This window comes from Pelmatolapia mariae, linkage group LG5, assembly GCF_036321145.2.
Source record: "Pelmatolapia mariae isolate MD_Pm_ZW linkage group LG5, Pm_UMD_F_2, whole genome shotgun sequence".
NCBI classification, from domain to species: Eukaryota; Metazoa; Chordata; class Actinopteri; order Cichliformes; family Cichlidae; genus Pelmatolapia; species Pelmatolapia mariae.
The window spans coordinates 27519044-27537431 of record NC_086231.1 but is presented as its reverse complement, the minus strand read 5'-3'; the positions used below and the strand labels follow the sequence as shown (position 1 = coordinate 27537431).

The 18388-nt window shown below is 38.8% G+C and overlaps 3 protein-coding genes across 3 annotated transcripts in view; 1 reads left to right on the top strand and 2 right to left on the bottom strand.

Annotated features, from left to right (window-relative positions):
* Nucleotides 1-6303, bottom strand: part of LOC134628009 (ataxin-7) — a 30340-nt gene extending 24037 nt beyond the window's left edge. The window contains exons 1-2 of the mRNA XM_063474577.1: nucleotides 6158-6303; nucleotides 2516-2619 (exon numbers count right to left, since the gene is read on the bottom strand). The gene's annotated coding sequence lies outside the window, so the exon portion shown is untranslated. The remainder of the gene's footprint in view (nucleotides 1-2515; nucleotides 2620-6157) is intronic.
* A 1985-nt stretch (nucleotides 6304-8288) lies between these two features.
* thoc7 (THO complex 7) lies at nucleotides 8289-12700 on the top strand. Its single transcript, XM_063473162.1, has 8 exons — nucleotides 8289-8377; nucleotides 8619-8739; nucleotides 8849-8976; nucleotides 9083-9169; nucleotides 10435-10492; nucleotides 12201-12267; nucleotides 12374-12443; nucleotides 12536-12700. The coding sequence occupies exons 1-8, from the start codon at nucleotides 8359-8361 to the stop codon at nucleotides 12595-12597; spliced, it is 612 nt and encodes a 203-aa protein (XP_063329232.1). The 5' UTR covers nucleotides 8289-8358; the 3' UTR covers nucleotides 12598-12700.
* A 538-nt stretch (nucleotides 12701-13238) lies between these two features.
* LOC134628008 (interferon-induced GTP-binding protein Mx-like) lies at nucleotides 13239-18020 on the bottom strand. The gene is made up of 12 exons (XM_063474575.1): nucleotides 17758-18020; nucleotides 17101-17238; nucleotides 16818-16972; nucleotides 16231-16369; nucleotides 15859-16057; nucleotides 15680-15758; nucleotides 15463-15585; nucleotides 15221-15362; nucleotides 14984-15142; nucleotides 14157-14233; nucleotides 13789-14040; nucleotides 13239-13677 (listed from the first exon to the last, which is right to left on the bottom strand). The coding sequence occupies exons 1-12, from the start codon at nucleotides 17942-17944 to the stop codon at nucleotides 13453-13455; spliced, it is 1875 nt and encodes a 624-aa protein (XP_063330645.1). The 5' UTR covers nucleotides 17945-18020; the 3' UTR covers nucleotides 13239-13452.
* Nucleotides 18021-18388: the final 368 nt, after the last annotated feature.

Below are 18388 nucleotides of genomic sequence, written 5' to 3'. Positions count from 1 at the left end.
GGTCAAAGCAAAATGATCGCAATAGTGTAGTTTCAGGAACTCTGCCCAGCATAGCTGTGACATTCTTGTGGGAGGAACCAGTTAACAATCGGTGCACTGATCATAACAAGAGCATTTCAAGAGGAGGAGGACTGTGTGATTACCGTCATCCTTTCACGTACCCTCACTCATTAATTTTAGAGAACTACTGCTTCACTGGAGAGGAAATAATTTGCATATGTAACTTATTAGCACCATATGTTAGTAGCCGAGTGTCCTGACATTTCCTGAAACTACCCTGAAACAATTATGAGTAAAAGCAATAACATCACAAAGGTAGTGACAACATGCCTCTGACACACACAAGAACGTCAAGCTTACTGTACCTGAAAGAGGTCACAACTGCTGCATCTTTCCTGTGGCTTGGAGGAAGAGATTCCCCTTTCTATACACTCCAGTATATGGTGATTGATATTTTGGTAGAGAGCCAACTCTTCAACTGGAGCCTAGTCCAGCCCAGCTGGTCTTCCCCAGTTTTATGTTCTTTAGGATTTTTTTTTTTTTTTTGGACTCAGATCCTGTCCCTTTCAGTTTTACACCGTGATTCACAGCAGACATTTCTACTCTACTTGGCTACATTACCTTATGCTTTACTTTGCTCTGTAAGCACATTAAAAAAAAAAAAAAAAACAATTTCAGTTTATGTGACCCCCTCCTCATGTTCTTGCCGTTTTTATGAAATCACCTTTAAGTAAATACTCTTAGTTAATTCCAGATTGCCCTCTCACAGAAGATTTTGCTCTAGTAAGGTGAAAAATTGAACATTCCCACTGGTCCTCAAGTCGCATCAAGCTTTTGTTGAGTTTATCTTCATTTTCAGAACCAATACTGTCCAGACTGTAAGACTGTATATAAAGATGGAACAAGCAATCATGATGTCATTATTGTTTTTAGAGACAGAAACTCCCATACGTGAATGAAAGGGTAAAGTGATAAGTTATCAGCTAATGCTAGCTGGACTCAATATTATTTCAGAATACTTCGAGGAAATCTGAGATAATATTTATATCATTATAAAAAAATACTGAATACTTTTTTCTTTTTAATTACTGCCGTTTGCAGGCAGTACCATTATTTATTTTTTTTTTTTAAACGAAACGAAGAGTACTTTCCACCCTTTTTTTAATGAGTTACTGTCACTGATGACAGACTGCCCAATTGAAGTGCTAATATGTTGAAACAAGGTGCCAGCAACAGTAGCAATCTAGTGCAAATGTAAACCAAAGCTAGCCAAAAGAAAATTTAAATCATAAAATAACTGCTTAATACCTCAATTTAACAATAACTCAATTAACTTAACCTTGTAAAGCATCAAGAGCCTGACCAATATTGTCACCAAGAGACCTTGTACCAGCTAACATAACATAGCTACATCAGTAATCCTCATCCACTGTTTGCATTTCCTGACATATAGATTGTAACTACCTTGACTAAAATCACCATCAGAGACTGATATACAGTTCTCACTCTCAGATAGGCCTGGCGTTTCTTTGTTATTGTGCACACTGGAGGATGCAAATGCATGGTGTTGCTATATTGCTGATGTTTTGACACTTTTTTTTTTGTCATGTAAAGATTTTTACTGGTATTACGAGGAACAGCCCTGCTGTACAGATGGAACGCACAGACAGAGATATCTGCTTATTACTACTAAGTAAAAGACTAATAAAACACTAGAATTTCACTCATCAAAACTGAACCACAAACGTCTAGATTAGGCTGTACCACACACCTGCCAATCAAAGTGACCATGCATTATGAAAGAGACTTACCTGTCTATGAGGCATAAACTGTTTATTTGTACCAGGCTATAAAGATGTCTCGCCGTCATTTACTTGGACATTTTAACATAACAGCCAGTAAAGATTGACTTGCTTTTGGGGCCAGTCTCAAATGGCCATTTATTTATCTAGCACTTCCATGTTGGATTCATTTTCTAGCCCAAAATTTGCCACTTGGTCAAACACAGCAGGAGCGTGTAATCATCTCAGATGATTTAATCCAGTGATTCTAATCAAAATCTATTGTGAGTTCAAAGAACAGAACAAAGCAGATTAGCGGCGCTGGATCAGCCAGCTGATGTTGGATCTTTTAAGCAACATACAGAGAACAGATGCTGTAAAAACGAAGACCTCTGTAACATTAAGTAGTCCAACAAAGAAGTCTGCACTGTTGGTCTTTTTTTTTAAAATTCAAACAATTCATACACATATAGTAAAAAGAAAAACCTAATCTTAAAACCCAATACAACAAGTAGTATAAAGCATATCCTCAGATGCAACTCAGTGATGCTGTAGTCTCATTAAGCAACACTTCCTTGATACTGAATACTTTACAATAGAGACTGTATTCAGTGTTAGGCCGTTGTGATGGAAGTACTACATGACTAGGTATGATTATTCTGCAGCTATGAGGAAACATAAAAAAACCACCACATGTCAATACAGTTTTGAAATGAACAGCAGCAAGATCTTACCTTGGCAAAACAAGAAACAAGGAATTTATCTTTAAACTCAATCAGATGATCCACATCAGTTTGGGTGATTCCTGGCTGGCACACACACACACTGGATAGGAAATCTGGAGACATACACAGACATGCATTGAGGGAAGATGTAACTATACCACACCTTTTCCTTTCTATAGTTAGTAGGTAGAATTTTTTTAATTATGTGTAAAAAACTCTTTCATTCCTGCCCCCTTAGTGATCAACTTAGTCAACATAAAGCAACACATACATCTACAGGAATCCATTTTAAAGACATGTAGACATTTTTATTGTTTTTGTTGTCTTCATACATTTAAGGCATATTGCTGTTTATTCAGTGGTGTACTGTACCATATGGATTCCACCAACTTTACATTTGTTAATCAAATGTTGCTTTGCTTGTTTTGATGCAACCCTTTAAAACTTACAACCTAAATACCGTCAGAACTAAACCACACTTCTTAAGTTTAAGTTATCTAATAGGGCAGGGCAATATGGCCAAAAATATTTATCACGATATATATTTGAAAATTTGCGATAACAATATAACTGACGATATAACTGACGATATAACTGACGCGAGACAAAATACTTCACAACTCTGCAACTTTATTAGTGCAAAAAAAAAAAATCAATGTATTTTCACTTAAACAAGCAGCTGTTTTTTTTATGTGCATTAAAGCTACATAAAAATTTAACAGTGAAAATGCAAATTCCTTGCTGACAGTTTAACCAGAAGGCATTTCCAGTGGAAATGGGCTGACATATCCTGAGCATAACCATGTATAATATCCACAAAACTTAAAAAGAGGTTATACACAAACAATACCGTAATATTATGTTGAAGCACAGTACGTATCACTCCGCGAGGTTCCCGACTACGGTAACCGTAATGCTCCGACAATCCATCAAGCAGTGCAGCTTCGCAACTTAGCAAAGTCATACTAAAACATTTTATTTATTTATTTTTTTTACAGATTTTTGAGCACCATGTACCACATAAAATCGGTTCGAGGTCAGTAAGCACAACCAGAATTCATACATAAGAATTATAAGGGGCACTGTCGATTTTTTCAGAAAATCAAAAGATTTTAAGAGCAACTTATTTTCTGAAAAACACGGTAATAACAACGGCCCGCTTGCATGCTCTACCAAAAATTGTGCTTTGGTGTGTATCTGACGGACGAAAGCCAAACCAGTTCCACACCACTGAAGATCGCCCCACTGAAGTTGGGGCGATCGTGGCTCAAGAGTTGGGAGTTTGCCTTGTAATCGGAAGATCGCCGGTTCGATCCCCGGCTTGGACAGTCTCGGTCGTTGTGTCCTTGGGCAAGACACTTCACCCGTTGCCTACTGGTGGTGGTCAGAGGGCCCGGTGGCGCCAGTGTCCGGCAGCCTCGCCTCTGTCAGTGCGCCCCAGGGTGGCTGTGGCTACAACGTAGCTTGCCATCACCAGTGTGTGAATGTGTGTGTGAATGGGTGAATGACTGGATATGTAAAGCGCTTTGGGGTCCTTAGGGACTAGTAAAGCGCTATATAAATACAGGCCATTTACCATTTAACAAACCAATTCTGGTTCATGTGTTTCATTCAACAATCCGCTTTCGCCCTTCTCATTCTCCGTCGCCGCCATGCTTTTTCTGCCATGTACGTATGAAGACAAAAGCACTGCACGCATGCGGGTTTTACCCATATTCTATCGCGATATTTCATTTTCTTATCGTTGCTTAACATTATACCGGTATTACTGTGAACGGTATGATATGGCCCAGCCCTATTATCTAATGTCAAAAATTTGTTATAATGAGCATGAAATCAAAATAAATTCACTGCAGGGAGACCTGAATTCCAGGATTTACTGGTGCTACAGGTTTTTTTTAAAAAAAAAAGAAAAGTGTATTGCTAATATACACAACAACTTTTAGCAAAAGCAGAAAGAAAAATAAGAATCTTACTGCTGCAGAAGTGGCAGTCCAAAACTATTTTCACACATCAAGTCTGGAAAATGCTCAGAGAGTCAGGTCGGGAGACTGTCCAGTGTTTTCTCTTCTCACATCTAGCTCACAGCAGAAGATTATTGATTGTTAATAGTTAGTGTGGTTTAGGTGAACAAGCTGCCTGACTGGAGGGTTGAGGACACAGGACACAGTCACTCAGTGTAAATTCACCACAGTACTATCTGCGCTATTCTCACATTTAGATAACATATATATATATATATATATATATATATATATATATATATATATATATATATATATATACACACACACATATATATGTATGTGTGTGTGTGTGTGTGTGTGTGTGTGTGTGTGTGTGTGTGTGTATATATATATACACACACACACACACACACACACACACACACATGTATAGACATCTAGAAGTCAATACTTTCCTGTTAACTTTCAATAAGTTAGACTGGGAAACTATTACAGAGTGTTATGTAAACGCTTAATGTGGCACATGGGTGACTTTGGAACATGCTATTTAACCTTTTGACAGCAACAAAAATTCTGACTTGTGACATTGCAGAAGGGAAAAGTTTCAGCAGAACTAAAATATTAGTATTACATTAGATTCTGTATGCATGTGCTGTCAAACAATACTAACAGACAATTCTCACATCTCTTTTTCATAAATGCCAACACTGATAAAGTGGCAAAGAGCTAGTGCCACCATTATAGCTGCTGGCCTTTACAATATCACAGTATTAATATGGGCGTATAACGTGTTTATCATTATATCAGAAAAATTGCCTAGAATACACTAATATATCATCTGAACATCAGTAACACTGACTTCTGACCAGCATGTGAGATTATGTTTACAATGGCAGCAGCCGATGTCATCTGTTGTGTTATCTGCTTAATTTATTTATTTTTTGTTGTTTTTATCTTTCTCAACTGGGTGGCTAAATAACAAAAGCTACATAAATACATGAAAAATAAAATGAGATTCAGACAGAAAAGATATGATCCAATTATCACAATGATTGGAATGGGGAACTGGTTATGCTGGATTTCCACCTTTATATAGATTCACTGAAAAGGCCTATACCGGTTAAGAACAATGTTAATAACATTCTTACGGAATATAAACATACCAGTACCCGTAGCTTAGCCTTAGTTCGGTTGTGTTTTTGACTTTACGAAATGAGTATGTTAAAGGCCATGAGTGGAAGACCATAACATTATGTCATTTCTTTAGAAAAAACGTTGTTGTCCTTGGCAGACAGGTGCAACTCTGACATATAGATAAGAGAGAACACAGGAACCAGAATTCGTATTGGCTAGAATTGCTGCCACTTCTACTCGACACTAATTACACTATCGTAGTTATTTTTTTTTAAATAAAAAAAGACAACATTAACCTTCAACAGGAAATACGGTATTTGAAAACCGACCAAATGTCTATGAGTCGTTGTGTCATGACAGTAAGCTCAATCCAGTGTGGGTCTGTGACTGGTACAAACGTTACTAAACAGCACTGATGGCTAACGTTAGCCTGCTAGCTGGCTAACGTTAGCCAGCCATGACTAGCGCCAGCGAGGAAGCTGACAGCAGCCTGACAGCCCAGCAGAAGTCATTAGCCGCGGTCACATATCGACAACAACTTCACTCTTACCAAGGCTCTGGATCCTGTAGACGTAAGTCTGACACCTGGCTGATATATATCAACTGGATGCACAGGGTGAAGGAGACAGAAGACGGTGGAAAAGAGCGAGTTTAGTGCTCAGCCTCTGTGGAGGTCTTCACCTAGTGCTTCCATGTCTGTTTACCAGACTGCATTCTGGGACAGAGAAAAACGTCACCGCGCCACGACGCAAGCGCAAACTGACCAATGACTGCATGGCACCGCCGAACTTCTCCACCAGGAGATTTTATTTATTTATTTAAATGTATTTGTTTATTATTTTTATTTTATTCCCCTGTTAAATGCAGTATTTACAATTGCATGAAGCCTGGGAGATATATGATAGGGGAAAACACGATAATTACCATCTGCATTTTTAAAAAATGAATAAATAAAAAATACTATAACATGTTCACCAAACATATGTTTTATTCGATTTAGATGATTTAAATCGATTACCTAATAATTACGGGAAAAAACAGAGATAACTATTATATGGGAATGAAAGAATCCTGAACTAAAATCTATGAGAGAAGCAATGGTGGTGGAAGCGTAACTACTTGTGGGGGCAAAAAAGTTTTAAAACCTAGTTTTGGTGCAAAGTCAGCACACTCTTAAAGGAGTTTTTTATTACAAGGTTTGATTGATGATTCTATTTGCAGTTTTCATATCAGCGAATGTCCCTAGGAATTTGAACATGGTTGCAGGGTGTCAAAACGTGCAGTGTCCTTAAAAATGTAGAGAAATGTTGAGAAAACTGGACAAGAGACATGTCCTGCAGAAATAGGAAAAATGCACAGACCTGACACAAGACTAGAGAGAAGCATCTGACCTTCACTTGATCAATCCACTGTTCACTGAAGACCCATCAGAAAATTGCCTCAGTAGAAGGGTGGCTGACAAGAAGTCATCCTTATGGAAAAGAATCAAGGAGAAAAGGTTGCGATATGCCAAATTACACAAGAACTGTTTGTAAAAGCAGTGGCACGGATATTATGGAGTCATGAACCCAAATTTGACATTTTTGGTTCAAATCATCACTATGTAAGGTGGAGGTCAGGAGAGAGGTAAAACAGCGAGTGCCTGCAGCCATCAGTAAAACATTGGAGAATGTTATAGTTTGGGGCTACATTTCAGCCTGTGGTGTTAAGAATCTTATTAAAACTGAGGGAAATATGAATACATAAAAGTACCGTCAAATTTTGATTCACCATGCACCACCATCTGGAAAGCTTCTGATTGGCAAACAACTTTTTTTTCGGTATGACATTGAACCCAAACACACTTTCAGTGCAGTAAAAGTATACCTGGATAGAAAAACACAAAATGGAACACCATCACGTCATAGACTGGCCTCCCCAGAGTTCATACCTCAACATTATTGACGCAGTGTGATATCATTTGGACAGAGAACAGAACAAAAGGAAGCCAACATCCAAAGAAGAGCTCTGAAAAAGCCTGGAGAACTATTCCTGCTTCAAGAAATTCAGAGGAAACCTTACCTTAGAGAATTCAGGCTATCTTGAAGAATAAAGGCAAGTTGACAGACAAGTCAACTGTAATTGTAAAATTGGAATTGGAATTGGAGTTCTAAAAACTCAGTGTTTGCCTTATATACTATATTTCCATGGATGTTTGCACACATTTCAATAAACCACTGTAGCTATTTCCCATTTCTCTAGCACAATATAAAGAAATGAGGGGTGGTTTAGGAGTTTCGCACAGTATCATATGCAAGCTAATTAAGAAAAATAGCTCACACTTATATCACTTTGCAAAATTTATTTCAAAACGTATAACAAAGCTATACGCCTGTGTGAAAAAAAATCAGTTTACTGCGATGGTTCATGACACAAATTAAGACACTCTATAAATGTCATCAGTCATCATGTCATCACCAAAACATGGTTTTAACAATATACTTCCGTGTTGTTCTGCTCTTCCCAAAGTAAAAAACACTCATCATATAAAGTTTTATCAAAAAGAAAACGCTCTGAATTTTTTTTCCCAACTAAAGGTTTCACTTGTCTCATAAAATATCCAATGGCAATCTATTTGTGCCTACTCCAGTCCGGTTGGTGGCGGTAATTCTTCAAACTAGCTTGCCAACCCAGGACAAAACCACAGAAGAAGAGCAGGAGCCTGTCCACTTCCTGCTGCTCAATAAAGTTTTGCAAAGCCGCAACACAAACATGGGGGCTGTTACAGATGGTAAGTAGCCGTTCTCTTCATTTATATTAGCTAGTCATACCACCTATGAGTAGTAACAATTATCTAAACCTTTAGAAATACCACTATACCCAGTCACATACCCATACCCGTTCAAAAACGAACCAGTTGTACATAGTGACGTGGGTTATTTTGGATATAGCTAACATCAAGTAGCCTTGTTAGCCGGTGTATTCTCTTTACCTGCTGTACCTGAATGGCTGTTATTTCGCCCGTATTCCAGATGAAGTTATACGGAAACGCCTTCTCATTGACGGTGATGGAGCCGGAGATGACCGCCGAATCAATTTGCTCCTGAAGAGTTTCACGAAATGGTGCAACGCTCCCGGAACCCCGGAGGAAGGGTAAGCGAGCTCTACATACCCTATCAGTGGACTCGGTTGCCACGCATTTCTCTAAAATCGCCAAGAAGAATTTGGTCTGAGTCATAAAAAGTGCTGTAATTCTGTTCAGATTCACACAGTATCAGAGGATGCTGGGCATTCTGGCTCAGTGTGAATTTTCCATGGGGAAGACGTTGATGGTTTACGACATGAATCTTCGGGAAATGGAGAATTATGAGAAAATCTACTCCAACATCGGTAGGACTGGGTTTTGTGAGACTGTCCATTTATTTTCGCAACTGTTTACAAGTCACATTTTGTATTACCTGCTTTTCCAATTCGTTAATTTGTCCCCATACTACAGAACAAAACATTGCATCTGCACATGAGAAGATAGCAGAATGCAAAAAAGAAATTCAGAGGGCAAAGAGGATACGAAAGAATCGCCAAGGTAAGAAAGCTATTCAGTCAGCTGTCCTATTGACAAAAGACCCACGTTTTGTTATGTACTCTTTCTACAAGATATACCTCCAGCTGTTGTCAATTCTCACCTGTAAATTCTAAAGATCTTGACACCAGTTAAAGCCTTACACCTATTTACTTGACCCTATCCCCACCAAACTATTTAAATGTGTATTTCACTGTTTCCCTTAAATGTGCTGTAATCACGCTGCTACTCGAGAGGAAAAAAAACCTGGCTCCATTGATCATTAATAATTCTAACCTTAATTGTAATCTTTCATTCTTCAGCAAAGTATTTGGGGGGAAAAAAGTTTACAAACAACTGAATTAATACCTTTCAAATCATAGTTTTTATAAGTACCAATCAAGGTTGAGAACCAGTCATGGCACAGAAACAGCTCTTACTAAAGTCATCAATGACTCGAGGATCAATAATGATTCCCTGAGAGTTTAAGTTTTAGTTTTTCTTGATCTCAATGCTGCTTTCAACACTGTTGACCATGACATTCTAATTCATAGGCTTCAGGACAAAGTTGGTTTAACAGGTCAGGCTCTTGATTGGCTCTCATCATATCTAAAGGGTAGAAGTTTTATGTTTCAGTTAGCAGTTTTAGATCTGCACAAATACAAATTCAATCAGAGGTTCCTCAAGAGTCTATACTTGGTCCATTACTATTTAACTTTTACATGCTCCCACTTGGTGCTGTCTTAAAGAACCATATTAAAGCCTACCATTGTTATGCGGATGATACACGATTGTACTTATCACTTTCCTCTGATGATCTAACGTCTGTTCACAAAAACTAATGAGCTGTATTGATGATATTAACTGCTGGATGTCTCAAAGCTTTTTAGAACTGAACAGAGCCTAAACCAAAACACTTTTTGTTGGTCCCAAGTGAGTGAGGTTACCAGAACTTCTTTCTATCACTTAAAAATATATCAAAGGTTAGAAAATTCTTATCTCAAAATGACTCATGTGTTTGATCCATGTGTTCATGTCAAGTTTGTCAGATTATTGCAATCATCAGGATGTCTTTAGATGATTCAAAATGCAGCAGCTACTGTCCTTATTGGTACGTGGAAATTTGACCACTTTACCCCAGTAATGAAGGAACTTCATTGGCTCCCATTACAATATAAAATTACCTTAAAAATTCTTCTATTACTTCACAAAACTCTGTTTCTCTCACCAGTACATTATGTATATAAGATGTAACTTGTCCAACTTTACTTTTTCCTTACTTTTTCCAGAGTATGATGCTCTAGCTAAGGTTATTCAGCAGCACCCAGACCGACATGAAACACTAAAGTAAGTCAGTCCTTGCCTTCTGTTTAGTCAGATCTTTGCATTAAATTAAATGCGTCCAATTTACAGTTGTGGTCAAAAGTTTACATACACTTGTAAAGAACATAATATCATGGCTCTCTTAAGTTTCCCGTTAATTCTACAACTCTGATTTTTTTCTCCTACTGAGTGATTGGAACAGATACTCCTTTGTCACAAAAAACATTCATGAAGTTTGTTTCTCTTATGACTATATTATGGGTTAACAGAAAAAAGTGATCATGTCTGCTGGGTCAAAAATATACATACAGCAACATGAATTAGCAATTTTGGTGACTTAGAATGTTGTCAGTGAAATTAGCTTCATAGCATGGCCTCTTAACTTCTTGTGAGTGATTATGAGTGACTACAGCTGGTGACTTCTCTGAGGCCAGTTAAATAGGGCTCATTGGATACAAACGCCCACAAATGGTACAATGGGAAAGTCAAAGGCGCTCAGCATGGATCTGAAAAAGAGAATTATTGACTTGAACAAGTCAGGAAAGTCACTTGGGGCCAGTTCAAAGCAGCTGCAGGTCCCAAGAGCAACAGTGTAAACAATTGTTTGTAAGTATAAAGTGCATGGCACTGTTTTGTCACTGCCACAATCAGGAAGAAAACGCAAGCTATCACCTGCTGCTGAGAGAAAATTGGTCAGGAGGGTGAAGAGTCAACCGAGAATCACCAAAAAGCATATCTGCCAAGAATTAGAAGCTGCTGGAACACAGGTTTTATTGTCCACAGTCAAACATGTTTTGCATCTCCATGGACTGAGAGGCTGCTGTGCAAGAAGGAAGCCCTTTCTCCAAAAGACCTTCTTGAGGAAAGTTCTGTGGTCAGACGAAACAAAAATCGAGCTTTTTGGCCACAATGCCCAGCAATATGTTTGGAGGAGAAAAGGTGAGGCCTTTAACCCCAAGAACACCATGCCTACCATCAAGCATGGTGGTGGTGGTAGTAGTATGCTGTGGGGCTGTTTTGTTGCCAATGGAACTGGTGCTTTACAGAGAGTAAATGGGATAATGAAGGAGGAGGATTACCTTGAAATTCTTCAACATAACCTAAAATCATCAGCCCAAAGGTTGGGTCTTGGGCGCAGTTGAGTGTTCCAACAGGACAATGACCCCAAACACGCATCAAAAGTGGTAAAGGAATGGCTAAATCAGACTAGAATAAGGGTTTTAGAATGGCCTTCCCAAAGTCCTGACTTAAACCCCTTTGAAAACATGTGGACAATGCTGAAGAAACAATGTCAGAAAGCCATTAATTTTAACTGAACTGCACCAATTCTGTCAAGAGGAGTGGTCAAAGATTCAACCAGAAGCTTGCCAGAAGCTTGTGGATAGCTACCAAAAGCCTCTAATTGCAGTGAAAATAGCTAAGGGACATGTAACCAAATATTAGCACTGCTGTATGTATATTTTTGACCCAGCAGATGTGATCACTTTTTTCTGTTAACCCATAATAAAGTCATCAAAGAACCAAACTTCATGAATGTTTTTTGTGACAAAGAAGTATCTGATCCAATTTCTCTATCAGAGAAAAATCAGAGTTGTAGAATTAACGGGAAGCTCAAGAGAGCCATGATATTATGTTCTTTACAAGTGTATGTAAACTTTTGACCACAACTGTATGTGCTTTCAGCTTTTGTGGTGATCTGGCTATGAGCTCAGTTTTACTTTGTTCTTTGCAGGCAGCTTGAGGCGCTTGATAAAGAACTCCAACAGCTGTCTCACATTAAGGAGAATGTGGATGCCAAGGTAAAACCAAAATATCTCTTAAACACTTTACTTTTAACTTTAAATATTTTTTTTAGTCAGCAGTAAAATTTTCTGCTTGTTAAAATCTTGCTTTTGTTCTACTCAGTTGGAGTTGCGGAAGAAGCAGTTCCATGTGCTGCTCAGTACCATACAGGAGCTTCAGCAGACCCTTGAGAGTGAGTGCGTTTTAGTTTCAGTAGCTGTTAAAGTGTGCATCTTAGCACATTTGGTGTCACCTCACCTCGCTGATCAATTTTCTGTTTTCTAGACGATGAGAAATCAGACAATGACGACAACAGTCAGGAGAGCCCTGCAGAGAACGGAGAGTGAATATGTGGAGATCCTGAATTTAAAACAAAACTTGATTTTAATTGATTTTGTTGTCTCTGATACTTTTTTAAAATGTATTTTGAATAAAGCTGACTTGTCCACAGCTGCTTTGTTTAATTTATTCACCAAATTTTAGATTCATATTTACATTGTTGATCTATATTTATGTAAAACAGAACTGTTTACTTCAACTTAAATAATAATAATATTATAATATTATATTATAGTAATTTTCGGATTATAACTATTTGTTTTGCTGTTTTTAATTTACTGTGGGAAACCACAAGAGGGAGCTAAAGTTATTTAAGTAGTTACAAAGTGTAAAGGTAATGGACTGGTTCTTATATCTTGTTTTTCTACTGAACAATCAGAACTTTTAAACAACTTACCTGCTCTGCCTCCTGAGTCACAGCCACCCCAGTTATTTACTCAGTTTTAGAGTTAAAACTGATGAATTCAACATCTCAGCCAAACGGAAGCAGAGCAGTTCAGTTTGATTTGATGAGGGGTTTTTTTAATGAATAGAGTTCTCAGAAATTAGAGCGCGTCATTAAGTATCTGACACTTAAAATATAATCAGAAAGGTCAAGTTAGAAAAAAACTCTTTATTTAAACAAATTTATGTGATGTGATGTCAAAATAATCTAAACAAATACGAACAAGAAGCACTTTAGTATAATTTACCCACACTAGTAAACCAGTGAGTTATACAGAGCCCTTAAGCCCTAAAAGACATTTATAATTTAGGATGGAGTGCCTCATATGTTTTGGATGAAAAGACTACATGTTACACTACATGTGTACATATAAAAGGTCTCCCAACACCTGGTACCACTGACTGCAGAGCATTCACATCTAGAACTCGACCAGGTATGCACGGGCCTTCATGAGGCGTGTGAAGCGATTCTGCAGAGCAGCCCTCTTGGTGCCAATGTCAGAATCCTCCTTCAGCAAAAATTCCAACTTTTCCTTGTCTTGAAGCATCTGCAGCATCTCCCTCTGCAGCTGGATGGCAGCCTCTTGCAGCATGTGGTAGCGGATCACCAGTGGGATTTGATCAGCCAGACGCTGCCCAGCAATCTGAAAGAGGAAGTAGAAAAGACAGTTATGAATAATTTCAAAAATAGCCTCTGTGTAAACACTCACTGATTTTGTCCATATATTTTTCCGCTAAACATAAAGCAAACTTACTTTGTAATATGATTTAAGGTGTAGCATCAGTTCCTGAAGTGTAGCATGGTTATCCTTGGTGTACACAGGTGTCCGCAGCTTGCCTCTGTGATTGTGTTCCTCCTCCTCCTCCTCATCTTCTTGCTTGCTTTCACTCAAGCTGTTGCTGTAGGTCCTGTCCTGGGAGTAAACCAGCAGCTCCATCTTGAACTGAGTTCTTAGCATTGATTCAGCAGTGGCCTCTTTATCCTGCTTAATGGCTTCGATCTTTGCCTGGAAAAAGACTTTCAGTCAGTCTGAACATTTCTTAAAAAGACAAAAATGATACTTTGACATAGTGCTGATAATGATTAAACAGTAAAACAGAGGCAAACTCAGACGACTGCTACCTTGGCTGTTTTTATTAGGTTAGGAAATCCAGTGAAGCTTCTCTGGGCCAGCTGTAGGAACACCCTTTTAATAGCATCTAGAGAAAACAGATATAAACAATAAAACCACTGAACTTGAAGTGATCGCATCATGGGTGCAGCATATTTCTGGGTAAATCTATTGTGTAATCCAGGCTACTTCAATAGTTTCAGTTTCAGCCAAACCTCAGTTTTAGAGGGAGGATGATTGAAAAGAAAAAGAGGTCCAACAAGCAAAAGTGCAAGATATCAAAGTCAGTTGCTTTGCCAAAACCAACAAAATGTAGTAAGTGTAAGTGTAAGATAGCACTGAAAACATTGAACAGTGAAGATAAACGTTTTTATAACTGTGGAGATCACTTTTCAGATTGAAGGCATACATGACCGCTTATTCCAAATCTGGCAAACATCTACATTTTGTAAAAACATGTGGAAATAAGCCATTAGATCTATGGAACAAAGTTTTATTAAGCTATGAAACAAAAGTCATTCTATATAGAAAGTTTGGAAGACAAAGACAGCATCTCAAGTTCACCACCTAATCCGTTAAAACACAGAAGTGCCTCTACTTTTGCCTGAACCTATATACTGTGAATTTGACACGCTGCTCTTTAATGGCCATCTCATATCTGTCTGAAGCAGCAGGCTAAATTCAGAGGTATGTAAAAGCATTCTGTGTGCTCACATTTAGCCAAATGCATCAAAACTCATTGGATGGTTATTCAATGTAGCATCTACTCAGAAAATCACAAAACTAGGACAAAAAGTGAGTAATTATCCAATATGTACTGCCTACACTGTAACATCACCTGCTATGTCCTTGAGTTTCTTGACAGCTGGTTCTTCCAGCTGTTTGATCTGCTCCTTCACCATGACCTCAAAGGTCTTGTAGTTGATAAATCCTGGTAGTTCTCTTCCACGGTACTTGTCTTCATATACCTCCACCTCTTTTTCAATTTTCCTGTTAACTGCAACATGAATGGTATACATCAGAGATGTGAAAATTCACTGCTATACACCAGCTCAGTAAAAATAAAAAGACTCACAGTTTTGTCCTGAGCGGTCCAGGTGGGCATTCCACTTCCCAAACTCTCGCCTGAGAGTAGAAAAAACATTCAGGCTCTCTCCACAGTTGAGCTCCTCTCCTGAAGTCAGGTTGATGGCATCGTGAGTGAATGCGGTCACTTTCTGCAGCACACACGTGTTAGAGGTATTTGATGTTTGTTAAGCAGATATGTAAGGAAACGAACGTATTCACATAAATGTTATGGGTGGTAAGGAAGCTCACATCGATGAGGAAGATGAGTCTCTCAGCCATATCAGAAGGAGGTCCGTTACCATATCTGTCCAGCTCTGTCTGAGTCTGAGCCAGTTTATCCTCTATCTGCTCTTCCAGTCTTGGCAGAGATCTCTGTAAATCAAACGGCAGGGTCACACACCTTACAGCTAATCACTCAGTTGTACAGGACGTTTGTTATAAGAACACAAAATCAGAAAAAAATCACCTCAATGTGATTAACCAGCTCAAGGGTGAGTTTTTCAGCCAGTTTAGGAACAGTGGCGTGACCTTCACTGTAAAGAGTGCTGGAGCAAGAATAAAACAGGTACTCAGTACTTTACTAGATGATTCCCACCCAAACAAACCTACAACAAAAAAAGAACAAAACAAAACAAAAAAACTTACTGGAAATAGGGATGATCTTTGAAGAACATCTCCTCTTTTTCTAGGGCTTCAGTAAGAGACACTTTCTCTGTGATCTCCTTCTGACCCCTGCACCTGACAATCATGTAGCCCTTATTCAGGTGGATGACTTCATTATGGACGATTTCAAGCACGTTCTCTTCTGTGCCTTTGTCCACCAGGTCAGGCTTAGTCAAGATACCTGAGTGAGAGAGGGAGATAGAGAGAGAAAGAAGACAACTTTAAAGTGAACTTACACCTGTCACATCTAAAAGACTGAGTTGCAGTTTGCAAATATGTTCAAAAAAGAAGCCAGTATGATTGTGGAATGAAGTTTTATCGCTTTATGAAGCATTATAACTGGGGTCCTTTTACCCAAAGTCCTCTCTCCTTCAGGATCCACCTGCTGCGCCATTTTCAAAGCCTCTGTGGTTGCAATGTCCACATTACACGGAACAACCACCAAGCTGATGGTTTCTTGTTTTGTGATAAACTTCTGGATCAGTCTTTTTATCTGAAAGTATAAATTCACACCATGCATTTAGTTCTTTCTACTTCCTATTCTTAAAGTGAAAACACCCATCTAAACCTGAAATCACACAAACCTTTAGAATTCAGGTAACCGTTCACGGCAAAAGATTTTCACCTTTGCATCAAAAATAATCCTCATATTTAAAATGATGTTAGTTTGTCCAATTATTTTTGAACTGTTGAAAATGAGGGATTGTAATTATTAAACAATACTTTTGTTACTCCTTGAATTAAAACTGAAAGTCTGCACTGAAATGCTTGACTTAATATGCATTGTAGTTATTGTGCACAGACAAAACTACAAAAATGTCACAGTCCAGAGACCTATGGAGCAAACCCCACCTGCCTTATTTACCTGTTATTTGCCTAAGGTGCATTGAAAACCGAGAAGTCTCTATGAAGTTTTTCAGGGGGACCCTCAACTATGATACCTGATCGCCGATGTTCTCTGGTTGTCCTTTTACAGCCACCCTGGCAATGCCTGGCAGGTCGATGAGGGTCAGGTCCGGGACATCAGGGGAAGCGATCTCCAGACTGATGAGCTCATCGCTGATCCCCACTCCGACCCCAGCCATTTCATTTTGAGCTGAAGGTACAAACAAACAAACAAACATAACATGATATAACTAATGATTGTAGGACTGATCAGTGAAACCTTAAAGATCGGGTAGCTCAGTCAACCAGATTTAGTAATTATGTGTTTGTATATTGTACCTTGTTCAATCTTTTTATCCACAGTTGTAGGATCTTCTATTTCCTCCTCGTGGCCCTGGTAACTTATCCTTCCAGTCCATTCTTCTCCTTCTTTCTTTCTCTTCATCTTGAGTTCAAGAGGGCATCTTGTTACAATGCCTAGATTGATGAAATGTGAATAAGAAAAGAGGGAAAAAATGAAAGATAATCTGATGAAATGATGAAAAACAGTAGTCTGTGTCAGACAGCACAAGAGTTATTTGATACTCTGTCAATAACACATCTTAATATTTGGTAAAAGTATGAATGGGGAAGAGAAGTAAATATAAATGTTTCCAAATGTAAATGAGGCCATTGCCGTAGTGTGGCTCTTTATTTCCACCTCTAACACATTGCATGATGACACTGCAAAACCTAGTTTGTTTCAAGCATACTGGAAACTTAAGTGAAGACAAAACAGTGAAGACACAACAGAGTGAACGTTTTAAAAGCCAGGATTATTCATTTCCCTGATTATTCCCAGTCTACACTAGAACTCCTGGTATGATGTATCAGCTCGGTGTGTCTTTTGGCATGGTTAAAAAAAATCTGTGAATGCTGCTTCAGAATCCCTTAGTATCCTTTATTTCTTCATTTGAACCTTTGTAATTATTCCTTATTTGCTTCTTTCTTACTCACCGCTGCCTCTCGGCAGTGCCACCCCGGACAGCGCCTCCAACACAGAGCTCTTCCCCGAGCTTTGGTCTCCAATCACGGCGATAGCAGGCAGCGCCAGGTCCTTCTCTACACCGAGAGAGCGGAGAGAGTCAATAAGGTCGATGCAGGGTCGGACTTTCTCCTCATACTGCTGGTTCAGAGTGCTCATGATGGTGATTGCTTGTCTCCCCGAAAGAACAAATGAATGCAGCTAAAATTAAAGTGACAAAGTCGCTGTGGCTTAAGCTGCTGTGTCGGAAGAAGACGGACTGAACCGGAGAAGTTTTGAAATCGTCAGCCTGGCTGTAAGTTTCGTTTCCCCTCAGTTTCGTGTACGTTACAGGTGTCTGTGTAAAAATGATGAGAGACTGGCCGATCCCGTTGTTTCAGTGACGGAGCGTGCATTTAATAAGGTGTGTCAAACTGAGTGATGATGAACGTTAGCCAACAGTTTACGCTGCAGAAAACAAAAAGGCAGAAGACTTTCTGGACACATAGGTTTAAGAAAGAGCAGTCACTGATGGAGACTGAGCTAAATCGAAAGTACAATACAGGTTTTGTTTCCTTGTCTTTCGTTTCTCCTGCCTTCAGTAGCACCAGATTGTATATTATT